Genomic DNA, 15624 nt, shown 5'->3' with positions numbered 1-15624 from the left:
GAACGAGGACATGCTGCAACCCAAAGGACTAGCCACACTACCATACATCAAGAACATCTCTGAAATGACAGCCAGACTACTGCGATCACTAGGACGTATAACAGCACACAAACCAACAGCCACACTCAAACAACAACTCATCAGAACGAAGGACCCAATACCCAGCATGAGCAAAACTAATGTAGTGCACAAAATCCCATGCAAGGACTGCACAAAACACTATATAGGACAAACAGGAAGACAGCTAACGATCCGCATCCACAAACATCAACTAGCCATGAAACAACACGACCAGCTATCCCTAGTAGCCACACACGCAGACGACAAGCAACATGAATTTGACTGGGGCAACACTACCATGATAGGGCAAGCCAAACAAAGAACAGCCAGGGAATTCCTAGAAGCATGGCACTCATCCACAAACACATCAACCTGGACCCAATATACCGGCCACTACAGCGGACAGCTGAAACTGACAACCAGAAGCGGCAGGGACAGGCCACTATAAATGCCGGAGGAAACACCACAGAAGCGCTTCACAGGAGGCTCCCAAGCACTGAGGATGTCACCTAGACAGGGGACGAAACGTTTGCAACAAAAATTTCCAGCTCGGCGAACAGAACCACAGCAACGAGCACCCGAGCGACAAATCTTCTCACAAACTATTAAAGTGAATCTCATATTTCTACTGGCAAATTGTCCTTCGTAGTTCTGAAATAATACAAGTGCTCAGTTTTTTTTTAAATTACACTGATAGATCTTGTAACATTTCATAGAGATGTACAGCACAGAAACAGACCCTTCGGTCCAACTTGTCCATGCCAACCAGATATCCCAACCCAATCTAGTCCCACCTGCCAGCACCTGGCCCATATCCCTCCAAACCCTTCATATTCATAGACCAATCTCGATGCCTTTTAAATGTTGCAATTGTGTTAGTCTCCACCACTCCCTCTGGCAACTCATTCCATACACATACCACCCTTTGCATGAACAAGTTGTCCCTTAGGACTCTTTTTGTTTCACTAGTACATATTTTAAGAGCTATGAACCAACAATTAAGTACAAGATTGAAGGTGGATCCAAGTTGTATTCTATGTTGCAGTTCATGTGGTTTGTTTTTTTAAAAAACTTTGATTACAAACAATAATCTACATGAGATATCCTTTAACTATAAAAGAATTAGCAACTTATAAAACAAACATTCTTGAAATATAGGACTGTTATGGCTGTACTTGTTATCAATGTACATTTAATTCTACACTGTAGTATAGCAATTAATACTTCAATTTTGTAACCTTTTACCTTAGTATTATTTTCTGTGTGGTGCTTGGCAGAAGCCTGAAGCTGGTTCACCCAATAGAGTCGCTCTTTAGCATCCCCCGCTGCAGAGGAGAAAGCAGATATACATCTTCATAAAGGATAGACACATGGTCTCTAATTTTTAAAATAAATGGGTTTAAGGAAACAGAATTTTAAAAAATCACATTTACTAAAAATTAAACAGGTCAAGTAACATAACTGAAAGTAAGCAATATAAGCAGATTTGCAAAGTTACCTCATACCTGATTTATCGAAACTAAAACCAAAAAATCTATGCGGTATGATTCACTTCTCAAATGTAGCAGAATAAGTAAGGGACCAACTATTTGGTGTAACAATACTAATTGATCTAGTACAATAACAGTCATCTAATTATACCCTGAATTATTTTTGTAAAATTATTGCAAATAGGGCACAGGTTTTGGGTGAGAGGGGAAGGATTTAAAAGGTACCTAAGGTGAAACTTTTTCCACACAGAGGCGGTGCATGTATGGAATGAACTGCCAGAGGAAGTGGAGGCTGGTACTATTACAGCATTTAAAAGGCACCTAGATGGGTACATGAGTAGGAAAGGTTGAGAGATATGGGCCACGTGCTGGCAAATAGGACTAGATTAATTTAGGATATCTGGTCGGCATGGATGAGTTGGACCAAAGGGTCGGTTTCCATGCTGTACATCTCTATGACTCTATTCACAACTTAAAAGTTTTCCTTATAATTCTCATCAAATTTGGAGTTACCACTTTCAGCATATTTTTTAAAAGAATGGGTTATAGTAGTGGTAAACTCCTAATTAATGCATCCTTTAATACTTATATAGTCAAGCATTGAAAAGGATCGTCCTTTCTCTTTCTTTCTAGCCTATAAAGTTTAAGTTTTTCTGATTTAATACAAAATAAAAACAAAAAGTCTGCAACCTAAATGTTAACTGTGTTTCTCTCTCCATAAATCCTACCTGACCTTTGAGAATTGTCAGCACTTTCTGCTTTAATGTCAGATTTTCAGCATCTGCAATGGTGGATACCACAATGGTGGTATCAAGTTCCCTCAGGTATCCATCTTATTTTCATTTCACAAGGAATGGTACCCGCGTTCTTTTCTTCATCCTTTCCAATACAAGCATGGAATTGGGGTCAAAACTGAACACGTTTGGAACAAATGAAAACCAAACAGAAATAAGGGAAACAAAGGGATGCCTGACAGGCAGGAAGCATTCAAAGGTGTGATAACAAGAGTTCAGAATCATTATGTCCAGTTGGAATGAAAGGTAAGGTTAGTAGCATTAGTGAACAATGGATCAATAAAGATATTGAGGTTCTAGTCAAGAATAAAAAGCATGTATTAGGTATAAACAACTGGATTCAAATGAATCTCTTCAGCAGTATTAAAGAGAGTATGGGGCATTCCTAAGAGGGAAATCAGGAAGGCCAAGAGCGCCAACCGAGCTAACGCATGAGGCACATAGATAGGGTGAATGGCCGAAGTCTTTTCCCTGAGGTGGGAGTGTCCAACACTAGAGGGTGTAGGTTTAAGATGAGAGGGGAAAGATTTAAAAGGGACCCAAGGGGCAACCTTTTCACACAGAAGGTGGTGTGTGTATGGAATGAGCTGCCAGAGTGGTGAAGACTGGTCCAATTAACAACATTTAAAAGGCATCTGGATGGTTATAGGAATAGGAAAGGTTTAGGGGGATCTGGGACAAATGCTAACAAATGGGACTAGATTAATTTAGGATAGTTGGTTGGCATGGACAAGTTGGACCAAAAGGTCTGTTTCCACACTGTATATCTCTATGACTCTATGATATGAAATAGCCTTGGAAAATAAGGTTAAGGATAATCCAAAGAGATTCTACAAGTACATTAACAGCAAGAGAACAACTAGAGATTAGGGCTACTTATCTGATTCTGAAAGATACTTAAATGATTCTGAAAGATAGGGTTTATATGCATTTGGAGGGGCAAAGAATGATTATGGATTATTAGGAAGTGGCAGGAATGCAGATTTGAGATAACAATGAGATCAAGCCATGATGTTACTCCATGGAGGAGCAGAAATAAATGCAAAGTGCTGGAGAAATTCAGTAGGTACAGCAGGATCTGTGCAGAGAGAAAGAGTTAACATTTCAGATCCAGCATGACTTTGTTTCAGAAATCAAATAGTGAATAGCCTACTCAAGTTCAGCCCAACCGATACATACGTAAAGCCTTAGAATGCCTCCTGAAGATTTGCAGGATTAAAAATTTTAATCCCATGTTCACAGATGAATATTTACCACACTTCATCAGATTAAGAATCATAGAATCCCTACAGTGCAAGAAGAGGCCATTCAAAGACCATCCTAGCCAGAACCATCCTCCCACCTCCACATCATCCCTGTAACTGTCTGACCCACCTAACATTTCTATGACACTCTATTGTTTAGGCTTTATAATTTTAGCAGGTGCATTGATGCTTTCTTTCTAATAACATTCTTTTATTCTTTCATTGGATAAAGGCACCATTGATCAGACCACCATCTGTTGCCCATTCATATTATCCTTGAATGGAGTGATTTGTGCAGCCATTATATAGATTAGTTGGTAAATTTGGACCCCTGGAGTTTATTGGCATGTAGAGTGAATAAAGTTAAGGAGATAAACGCATGAATCAAAAGATTGGTATGGGTGGAATGGATTTCAGTTTGTGGGGCACTAGTACAGCCTTGGGGTAGAAGGGAGATGTTCTTGTGGGATGGGCTTCACGTGACCCCAACTGGGATCAATATCTAGCAAACTGAATAACGAGGGCTCTTAATAAGGCTTTTAACTATTTGTGGTAGTGGGGCCAGGGAGGAAGAGAGAGATCTTTACTTGAGTGTGCATAGTATTTGGTCAAAATAAACAAGTTAACAGCACAAATACAGTTTAAGTGATATGATCTTACAACTATTACAGAGATACAATTACAAGGAGATCAAAGCTGGGAACTAAATATTCAGGGAAAGTAACTTTTGAGAGATCAGGCAGGAAAGAGAGGATGATGGGGTTGCATTCTTAGCACAGGATGGAACAAGTACGTAAGCAAGGAAGGATTCTGGATCGGAAGATTTAAAATCCCTACAGGCAGAGTTAAGAAATTAGAAGGGAAAGAAAACATTGACAGAACTAATCCACAGGCACTCTGACATCAACTGCACGGTGCAATAGATAAGGAGATCAGGAGATAATGAGGAATACAACAAAGGCAGTACGTTAACCACAGGGGACAATCTTCACGTGAATTGAGATGGTCCAATTGACAAAGGAAGTCAGGAGGAAGAACTTAAAGTATTTGGGACATTGCCCAGACCAACATGTTGTGGATCTGGGGGCGTGTAACGAAGCAGATTTAATAAATCATGATACAGTAAATAGTTACCATAAGATGGTAGATTTTAGCAGCTTGAAGGGGAGCAACTTGGCTCACAAACAAATGCAGTAAACTTACATAAGGACAATTACAAAGAAATGAGGGCAGAGCTACCTGGAGTGGGCAGAGAATGGACTTTAGCAGAAAAGATGGTTGAGGAACAATGGCATGTGTTTAAGAAAATAATTCATGGTGTGACAATACTGCTCCTTTGACAAGGTTACGTTATCCTTGATTTTTTTTCCCCATAAGGGGTTGTAAAGGCAGATATTTCAATATGTCTGAAAATATATTGAGAAGGCCTTCAAGTCTTTCTTTTAAAACATTTGTACAATGAAAGGGGAGTGGTCAGTTCTCCCAGTTCAGAGTTTGGTCTGAGCAAGCAGTCTGTTCAAAGTCGCTAGTCAAGGTTTTAGCTGGAAACCCAGATAAACTGCTGGACCCAAAGAAACAGCTCCATGCTGATCCTCTATCTCTCTGACATCTCTCCTGTGTTTGATTTTACCTATTTTTGCCAAGGGTGTGCTTATAGGAATGTTGCAAGAACTTCAAACAGCATCATTAAATTGCAATAGAGTTGAATGGGTTTTCAGATTTGTTTTTAAGTTATTCTAAATTCAGTTCTCTCTTGTTCGTGTTTCATTCAGTAGCCTGTAAACAAGTTCTCTTTTATTTAAAACTGAGTAGCTGGGCCAGCTGCATCACTCCTGGAATAGCCACTCTACACCTGCGTAAAACAACAAGAAAAGTTGGGGTCTGGGCTACCTTCTTGAAATGTTTAAGGGGATCTGGCCTGGTCCATAACAATGGTTCATAGCAAAGATTAATATCCCAGTGAATGAGGAGGATTCTAGGAAGGTGAGAACACAATCATGGTTAACCAATGAAGTTAAGGATAGCATCAGATCCAAGGAAAGAAAAACATGTAATGTGGGAAGAATAGTGATAAGACAGAGGATTGGGAAAGTTTTAAACACCAAAAGGTGAGCAGAAATATAATACAGATTGAAAATGAACATAAAGAATAAACTTCCAAGTAATATCAGAATGGACAATGAGAATTTTCTTTGAGATATAAAACTAGATTAAAAAACTGCTAACATAACACCATTATTCAAAAAAGATGGACACAAAGAAACAGGTAACTCTTGGCAGTTAGCTTAACATTGGTCATTGAGGAAATGTAGTGGGCGGCACGGTGGCTAGCACTGCTGCCTCACAGCGCTGGAGACCCGGGTTCAATTCCTGCCTCAGGCCACTGACTGTGTGGAATTTGCACGTTCTCCCCGTGTCTGCATTGGTTTCCTCCGGGTGCTCCGGTTTCCTCCCACAGTCCAAAGATGTGCAAGTCAGGTGAATTGGCCATGCTAAATTGCCCATAGTGTTAGGTAAGGGGTAAATGTAGGGGTGGGTTGCGCTTCGGCGGGTCGGTGTGGACTTGTTGGGCCGAAGGGCCTGTTTCCACACTGTAATGTAATTTAATAATCTAATAAAAGGATGTAATAGCAGATAATTTCAAAATACATAATATACTCAAGCGAATTCAGCATGGCTTCATGAAGGAGAAATCATGCCTGACAAACTTAGAATAATTCTTTAACAAGATAACAAGCAGGGTAGATGAAGAGAAAGCAGTGGATGTAATATATCTCAATTTAAAAATGATAGAACATCGAAATTGTACAGTTTAGGAACAAGCCCTTCGCCCACAATGTTGTGCCGAACATGACGTCAAAATTAATCTTTTCTGCCTGCCCTTGGTCCATATCCCTCCATCCCTTACATGTTCATGTGACTATCTAAAAGTCCCTTAAATGCCCCAATTATTTATTCCCTGCATCACCACACCAGCAGACACCTACCACATTGTATAGGGGAAAAAACCTTCCCCCCCCCCCCTTAAATGAATGCCCCTAATGAGGTGGTGTATAGGCTATAAGCAAGCAGTGAAAGAGTTAGATTCCGAGTTTTGGGAAACAGATTCAGCTGAGCGCAGGCTGGGAAAGAGTTAAGATCTGAGTTTTGTGAAACAAGAGATTCAGCTAAGCATGACTCAGATCAGATAAAAACTTACAGTTAACAATGGAGTGCTGGAGACAAGGGTAATGGGTTAACAAAGTGGAAAAGCATTCATTATGTACTGCCATTTAACAAGATGAGGTAGCATTCCGTATGTAACGTCAGTTAAGGTGAAAAGTATTCATTATATGAAGCCAGTTATTCATTGTGTAACAGCAGGCGGCTTAATCTTCACTGTTGATACTTGCTGATTGGTAACAGTCACCCAATTAATCTGTATGTTGCGTTATCTGGATGTTCCTCCCTGTAAAATGACAATATCGTTCATTGAGAAACTGCTGTTCCATAGAAGACCAGGAACTCATCTCTGTGCACATGAGCAATCGTTCTCTCCCCCTCCAGGGCCCAGAATAGTGGTGGTGGTAAAACTATAGTATGTCTCTGAGTGTTTTCCTTCAACTGGGGCGGGTGGGGGGGGGAGGAGGAGGAGAGATTCGGGACGACACGAGTATGTGATATTTCAACTCCAAGTTGATGGACAGAATGTTTTTCCCAGTCTATGTAGCTCAATTTTTGGACTTCCATCAAGTTGCCCCTCAGCCTCTGTCAGGTTTTTCTAGCCTCTCCTTATAGCTCATACCCTCTAACCCAGGCAGCATCCTGGCAAATGTTTTCTGCACCTCTCCAAAACTTCCACATCCTTCTTGTAATGTGACAATCAGAACTGAATGCAATACTCAAGTGTGGCCTAGCAACATGACATCCAATTTTCAAAAGTCATAATTTGGAGGCGCCGGTGTTGGACTGGGGTGTACAAAGTTAAAAATCACAACACCAGGCTATAGACCAACAGGTTTAATTAGAAGCACTAGCTTTCGGAGCGCCGCTCCTTCATCAGGTGGTTGTGGAGGATACAATTGTAAGACACAGAATTTATAGCAACAGTTTACAGTGTGATAGAACATAGATAGAACATAGAACAATACAACACAGAACAGGCCCTTCGGCCCACGATGTTGTGCCGAACATTTGCCCGAGCTTAAGCACCTATTCATGTATCTATCCAATTGCCGCTTAAAGGTCACCAATGATTCTGACTCTGCCACTCCCACAGGCAGTGCATTCCATGCCCCCACCACTCTCTGGGTAAAGAACCTACCCCTGACATCCCCCCTGTACCTTCCACCCTTCACCTTAAATTTATGTCCCCTTGTAACACTCTGTTGTACCCGGGGAAAAAGTTTCTGACTGTCTACTCTACCTATTCCTCTGATCATCTTATAAAGCTCTATCAAGTCACCCCTCATCCTTCGCCGTTCCAACAAGAAAAGGCCGAGAACTCTCAACCTACCCTCGTACGACTTCCGCTCCATTCCAGGCAACATCCTGGTAAATCTTCTCTGCAAAGCAGAGAAATGACATCCAGTGAGAGTGAGTAGACTGTTGTTGGGATGAGGTGAAGGAGCCTCTTGGCAAAACCACATCGTCTCCAACCTCATCCGTGTTGGCAGATGTCGTTGGTGATGGTGGGGAGGGCTAATGGAGGGGGGGGTGAAGAGGAGGAACTCAAGCGGCTGCTGCCTGCACCTGTCTTCAAAGGGACCACTTTCAAGAAGAGGTGGTGAGCTTTGCACCCAAGAGAGCATCACGAGGAGAGATCAGGGGCTTGTCCACACTTCCACCCACTTCCCCCTTGGCTCAAAGCTGAAGGCACTTGCTGAGATGCAAGTCCCTCAGTGCTGCCAGACTTCAAAATTCCTTTGGAGCTGCTTCTTGGGAGCTTTTTCTGACAGTCAAGTTCCCACCTCAAATCATGCTCTCGTCTGTGCTCAGCAGAAACCAGTTTCCAAGACGGGACCAGTTATCCGCATCAAGTGCAAACACTTACCTGTTCTACCTCAGGAAGGTTGACTTCAACTGTGCCACGTAGTGTTGTGCTGGAAAAGCACAGCCAGTCAGGCAGCAGCCGAGGAGCAGGAGAGTCGATGTTTTGAGCATAAGCTCTTCACCGTGAATGTGATGAAAGGCTTATGCTTGAAACGTCGACTCTCCTGCTCCTCGGATGCTGCCTGACCACAGTACCACACCTTTCCAGCACCACACTTTTTGACTCTGATCTCCAGCATCTGCAGTCCTCAATTTTTCCTTCAACTTGTGCCACCCCTACAACTGCCCAGCTAAGATCAACATAGATGTTGTCTGGAATCTCAGTTCTGTATGATTTCAAGTCCAGTTGCACACATTGGAGTCTCCTCTGGGACAGAAAAGACCTGTTCAAAGAGGATAGGTCTTACCCGAGCTGGAAAGGGACCCATATCTTAGCAGGGAGCTTTGCTCGTTCCACCCAAAGAGACTTTATACAGATAGAGAGGAGAGTGGAGGAATTACAAGTCATGGCGTAAATAGAAAGGTTGGTGGGGAAGGTTCTGAATGTGAAGAGAGCACACCAATTAGAAAAGAAAGAAAAGAGAGAATCAGGGTACATTGTAACTCTGAAGAACGAAATTGCATTTATTTCAGTGCAAGGGGTCTTCCAGATAAGGCTGATAAACTCAGAGTGTGTTTAAGTACATGGGATTGGGATTTCAGAGCTTTTACAGAAACTTGGCTGAAACATGAACAGGACTGACAGCTCACTGTTCTGGGGTTTAGATTGTAGGGAGGATATTTTCCCAGGTTGGGGAGTTTAAAACCAGAGGACACAGTCTGAGGACAGGTTGTTAGGCCATTGAGGATTAAGATGAGGAAATATTTCTTCATGCAGAGGCTGGTCAGTCTGTGAAGTGTGTGACCACAAGAAGCTGTGGATTCCAAGTTGCTGATTATATTCAAGAAAGAGATGGATTTTTATGTTTAAGAGACAATGAATTGAATTGAATTTATTGTCACATGTACCGGGACACAGTGGAAAGCTTTGTCTTGTGAGCAATACAAGCAGATCACATAGTTATCACACAATGACTATGTGAAACGGAAGAACAGGCTGGAAGGACTGAATGGCCTATTTTTGCCCCAAGTTTCACCAATACAGAGCTCTGGACAGCCAATTCAGTCCTTCAGAAGTGCGGTCACATTGTAGTGTTGGGAAGTGTAGCAGTAAATTCAGGACGTCTCAAAATACTCCATAGCCAATTAATGAATTTTCAAATCTCACAACAATTGTCATATCAAAGGCTATAAATGTCAATTTGTTTCAAACTATGTACTGTATTTACCAGAATGGTTCTAAAGTGATTTGTTTTTATTCATTGAGTATAAGGATAGGCAGGTTATGCTGCAGCTTTACAGAACTTTCATTAGGCCACACTGGGAATGGAGTGTATGTGTATATGTGTGTGTGTGTGTGAGTCTGGTGTGTGGGGGGGGTTGTGTGTTTGTGAGAGAGAGTGTGCGTGTGAGAGAGTGCAAAGTGGTCTAAGTCTGAGAGAGGATGCATGTGAGAGTGTGGGAGTGTCTGTGTGTGTGCAGGTGCGTGTGTGTATAGTGCAATGGTGGTCACCTGTAGTGTGACATGAACCCAAGGTCCCGGTTCAGGCCCTCCCTACGGGTCCAGAACTTAGCTTTCAGCCTCCGCTCAGGCACTTTTTCCTGCTGTCTGTCCCAAAGTCCGCCTTGGAGGATGGCCATCCGAAAGTCCGAGATCGAATGCCCTGGACCGCTGAAGTGTTCCCCAACTGGGAGAGAACATCCTGTCTGTTGATTGTTGTGCGGTGCACATTCATCTGTTGCCGTAGCTTTTGCTCGGTTTCCCCAATGTACCATGCCTCAGGGCATCCTTGCCTGCAACGTATAAGATAGACAACATTGGCGGAGTACCTGCCACGTACATGATGGGAAGTGGCCCCATGTGTAATGATGGTATCCATGTCCACACTCTGACACGTCTTGCAGCACCTACCGTGACGGGGTTGTATGGAGTTGTCCTGAAAGCCGGGCAGCTTGCTACGAACAATGATCTATTTGAGGTTTGACGGTTGTTTAAAGGCGAGCAGTGGAGGTGTGGGGTAGCTCTTGGCAAGGTGCTCATCCTCATTGATAATGTGTTGCAGGTCACGAAGAACGTGGCATAGTTTTTCAGTTCCTGGAAAGTACTGGACAATGAAGGGTACCCTGTCTGTTGCAGCACATGCCTGCCTCCTGAGGTGGTCATTACGGTTCCTTGCTGTGGCATGTTAGAGCTGGCAGTCAATGAGTTGAGCATTGTACCCCATTCTTGAGGGCATCCCTGAGTACTTCCAGGTGCCCGTCACGTTCCTCCTCATCTGAACAGATCTGGTGTGCCCATCGGGCTTGCCCATAGGGGATGGCTGTTTTAATGTGTTTTGGGTGGAAGCTGGAGAAGTATAGTATTGTGGAGTTGCCTGTGGGTTTGCGGTAGAGTGTGGTGCTGAGGTGCCCATTCTTGATGGAGATGCATGTGTCCAAGGATGAGACAGATAGTCGAGAGTAGTCCACGGTGAGTTTGATGGTGGGGTGAAACTTGTTGATATCACTGTGTAGTTCTATCAGTGACTCCTTGCCATGGGTCCAGAGGAAGAAAATGTCATCAATGTACCTGGTGTATAATGTTGGTTGGAGGTCCTGCGTAGAGAAGAAGTCTTGTTTGAACTTGTGCATGAAGATGTTGGCATATTGGGGTGCAAATTTGGTCCCCGTGGCTGTTCCATTTGTCTGGATGAAGAACTGGTTGTCAAAGGTGAAGATGTTGCGATCGAGGATAAAGCAAATGAGTTGTAGGACAGTGTTTGGAGATTGGCAGTTTTCAGAAGGCATTCAATGAAGCACCAAGTATTCTGCGACTTAAAGTAAAATAGAGGTGGTAAGATAGCATGGATAGAGGACTGGGCTATAATAGAAGAGAGAGTTGGGATAAAGAGGACATTTTCATGAGAGCTACCTATATTTAAAGGAGTAGCACATAGTATTGAAGCTAGGAATAATAGCAATATATATCCATGTCTCTGATGAGGTAAGTGAAGATACTACAGTCAAGTTTGAGGATAACTTAAAAAAAGGATCGGGAGGCAAGTGGTGAGGGTGGCACAAACTGTCTGCAGAGTGATATACACAAGTAAAGTGAATTGGTAAAATGACAAATCGAATATAAGGTGGGAAAATTTGGCAGGAAGTATGGAAGATTATTATTTAAGTGAAGAAAGATTGCAGAAAGCTACAGAAGAGGGATTTGCGAGTACTTGTTAATAAATCACAAAAAGCTCGTATCCATAGTCAGCAGATAATAGGAAAGACAAATGAAATGTTCCCCAAAAGAGAATGGAGTATAAAACTATACCATGCTAAAACTATACAAGGCACTAGTCAGACCACAGCTGCAATACTGTGAACAGTCCTGGACCTCTTATCCAGCACTAGAGGTAGTCCAATGAAGAATCACTATGCTGATATCAGGTATAATGGGATTCTGTTATAAGCACATTTAATTTTCTGTTTAATTGTGTTAGGGACTAGGTCAAACCACTCAAAACATTCAGTTATTAAGCACGTTGGGCCTGTACTCAATGAAACACAGAAGAATAAGAAGTGATCTCATTGAATCATACAAGATTCTTGAGAATTCCACAGGATAAATGGGGAAATGTTGTTTTTCCATGTGGGGTAGTCTAGGACCAGAGGACATCATCTCAGAATAAGGGGATTGTGCATTTAAAACAAAGATGAGAAGCAACTTCTTCAGAGGGTAATGAATCTGTAGAATTCTTTACCACAGAAAACTGTTGAAGGTGGGTCATTAAGTATATTCAAGCTGAGAATGGATAGATAGGTTTTTAATTAGTAAAGGAATCAAGGGATATTGGGAAAAGGCAGGAAAATGGAGATGGTTATCAGATCAGCCATGATCTCACTGAATGGCAGTGCAGACTCAAAGGGCTGAATATGACCTATTTGTGCTCCTACATCTTTTGGTACAGACATTCATTCATTATTTTTGGTAAGCTGCATTATTAATTGAGAATTCTCCTTTTCTGGCTATATACAATTTTATCTAAAAGCTTTCAAGCACTTTACAATGAAAGGGAGGTATCTATTACTGCCAACTAGTACATTGCTAAATTTCTGTAAACTAATCTCATTCATCAAATGCTCACAAGTATCAACACTTTGTAACTTCAGTTATATATGACATTTAATTTTCTGTTTAATTGTGTTAGGGACGAGGCCAAACCACTCAAAACATTCTTAAGCAGGAACCCAGACCTTAAATTTGCAATTTGTTTCAGTAAGAGAACAGTGAAAATTACCTGGATTAAGTTAGCAAGGTTGATTACCAGGTTTAAAACAGACAAAATATTTATTCACAAAATTACACATTTAAACACAAAGAACAGAATAAAGAACCCCTACAGAACTCAGTCTATCCAAACAAGACTTAATTATGCTGTTCTGAATATATACACACAGTCCCAATAAGCAAAACCCCTTTAAACACAGTACAAAAACAAAGGTCAGATGCTTGCAAGATGAAGTTAGAAGGACAGGACAGAGTTTCCACACAGCTAGAGAGCTGACCACTGCCGTTTCAATCAACAGGTCACTTCTAAACCATGACCACTTTGGCCTGAAGTCTCATCTGTTTACACATAAACAAAAGGCCTTTCAAAATCCTTTTCATCTCTGTACCAAACCAGTCTGATCAGAGCCCAGCCTGGTTTATTATCCCTCTGAAAACAAATCGAGGACAGTATCCTTGAGCCAAGGAGCAGCTTTTAGAAAACAAAGGACTAGCTTTATGACAACTGTAGCATCAAATCAATCCTTTTGCCACATCATAATCCTGATTATGCCTCCTGGGCATTTTTTTTTTAATCTGGAGACTACATGACAGCTTAATTTATTTCTTTTCCAATGATTTGATCTGGAAGTATAGTTAATAAACTTTAGCACACAGATTGCAGTGAACTGCTACTTTGCTTTTACGTAGGTTAATGCCAATGAATAAACATAAAAATAGATCACTATATGCCATGACCACTTTGGCACGGGGAGTTTGCACGTTCTCCCCGTGTCTGCGTAGGTTTCCTCCGGGTGCTCCGGTTTCCTCCCACATCACAAAGATGTGCAGGGTCAGGTGAATTGGCCATACTAAATTGCCCGTAGTGTTAGGTAAGGGGTAAATGTAGGGGTATGGGTGGGTTTCGCTTCGGCGGGTCGGTGTGGACTTGTTGGGCCGAAGGGCCTGTTTCCACACTGTAATCTAATCTAATCTAATCTAATGCCAAGTCTAACAAAAGCACATAAATCAAAAATTAAGGCAATCTTAATACTTCAAAGTCAAATTTGACAAATCAAATTGCACTCTCAGTAGATGGGAAATGTTAGGAAGATAACCAAATACAGATAAGTCATCATACACAGAAACATGATTTTAAGTAATCTACCCAACTGGAGGTCAAAAATAGTAGTTCCAGTAGAGTAACAAAACAGGTAAAATTCTTAATTCCACTTGCGATTTAGAGTCCTTTCATCAAAAACGAAAAGTTAAACATAGCAATACCTCAATGTGCCCAATAATCTAAAGGCAATGCCAATAGATTTCATATGTTTAGCTGTTTTGAACTCCAAAAATTCAAATCACCTTTTTCAATTACAGGTGCTTGCATAATACAGCTCTGGAGACAAATAATTATACTGGACAATTTATTTCAGCTGTGATATTTGACATATCAACAAACAAAATCTCAGTTACACTCCTAAAGCCAAAGAGTAAACCAAGTTTCACCAGCTTAGACAGACTCTCAACACATATTAGGTGAAATAAAAACAGCATGTTGTGTATAATGTACCCTGGGCAATTTATATTTCATTCCTGTTTATACATGTCATGAGAAACCATAAAATCATTAACGTGTCCACAGAGAAGGAGGCATTTCACCCAATTTTATCTGCATCCACTCTTTACTAAAGCAACCCAATCAATTATACTGACCCATGTTCTCTGTAACCTTTTTTTAAACCACTTCCAAGACCTAGCTATTACTCCCTCAAGTACAATCACTTGCATTTCAAATCATTCACTGGAAAAGCATTTGCATATCATAATAATTTCCTGCACAAATTTCATTAAACAACTCTCCTTGCTTTCACTGAATACTGCATATTAATTATTTCTCATCAACTCTCTCACAGGAGGAACATGCACCTCTCCATCAAATGTCCATTGGAGCATTTGGAACCTTGTGGCTAACTGTCACAGCAAAATAGTCAGAAAATTTCAAGTTACTCTTGTTGTAGAATCTTTGAATGGGTACAGCACAGAGAATGGCTACTTCTTCGTACTATACTATGCGATTCAAGGTGTGCGACACACACATTTATATCATTTAGTTTAGAGTTTAGATTTTTGAACTAGTGGCACATAGGTTTTCGTCATATGTACGAGGGGGTTTAGTGATCAACTTGTCAGTATTTCTGGAGCCATGTTTTGTTAAAACCAGCATGGAGACTAATGGGGATTTCTTTGCATTAGGAGTATTTTATCAAGGACAGAATATGCATTGTGGCACAGTGGCTTGCTTTCATTTCAGAAGAACTAGAATTTTTGTTTGCTTAGGGGAAAACCCACATCATGAAAAGCTTGTGTTTTTCGGTTTGTAGACATGCTGGTGGAAGTTAGATATGTGAATCAGTTTCTCCAAAGCCAGAGGATAATTTAGAATAGCTCTCTCAATTTAAAGTATCTTAATTTGAAAGTTAAGACCTGAAGTAAACAAGTCTCCACTGAGGGATGAAATGTATCCCAGACTATTAAACAAGGCAAGGGAGAAAACAATAGTGGCGCTTGCAAAAAGTTTCAATTTTTCACTGGCCATAGAAGATGACAGCCAAAGGGGCAAAGTTATTCATGAAGGAAGCAAGGGATAAACCAGGAAACTA

The 15624-nt window shown here is 41.3% G+C and overlaps 1 protein-coding gene across 2 annotated transcripts in view; it reads right to left on the bottom strand.

Moving 5' to 3' along the window:
* Window positions 1-15624, bottom strand: part of LOC122564402 (oxysterol-binding protein-related protein 10-like) — a 256567-nt gene that overhangs the window by 181973 nt on the left and 58970 nt on the right. For both annotated transcript variants that reach the window (XR_006315905.1, XM_043719213.1), the window contains exon 3: window positions 1306-1385. Coding sequence is in view for 1 of the 2 variants with exons in the window: in XM_043719213.1 (XP_043575148.1) it covers window positions 1306-1385 (80 nt within the window). In the remaining variant the exon portion in view is untranslated. The remainder of the gene's footprint in view (window positions 1-1305; window positions 1386-15624) is intronic.

Source organism: Chiloscyllium plagiosum, chromosome 29 (genome assembly GCF_004010195.1).
Source record: "Chiloscyllium plagiosum isolate BGI_BamShark_2017 chromosome 29, ASM401019v2, whole genome shotgun sequence".
NCBI classification, from domain to species: domain Eukaryota; kingdom Metazoa; phylum Chordata; class Chondrichthyes; order Orectolobiformes; family Hemiscylliidae; genus Chiloscyllium; species Chiloscyllium plagiosum.
The sequence above is the reverse complement of the archived record's forward strand: the minus strand, read 5'-3'. Positions and strand labels throughout refer to the sequence as shown.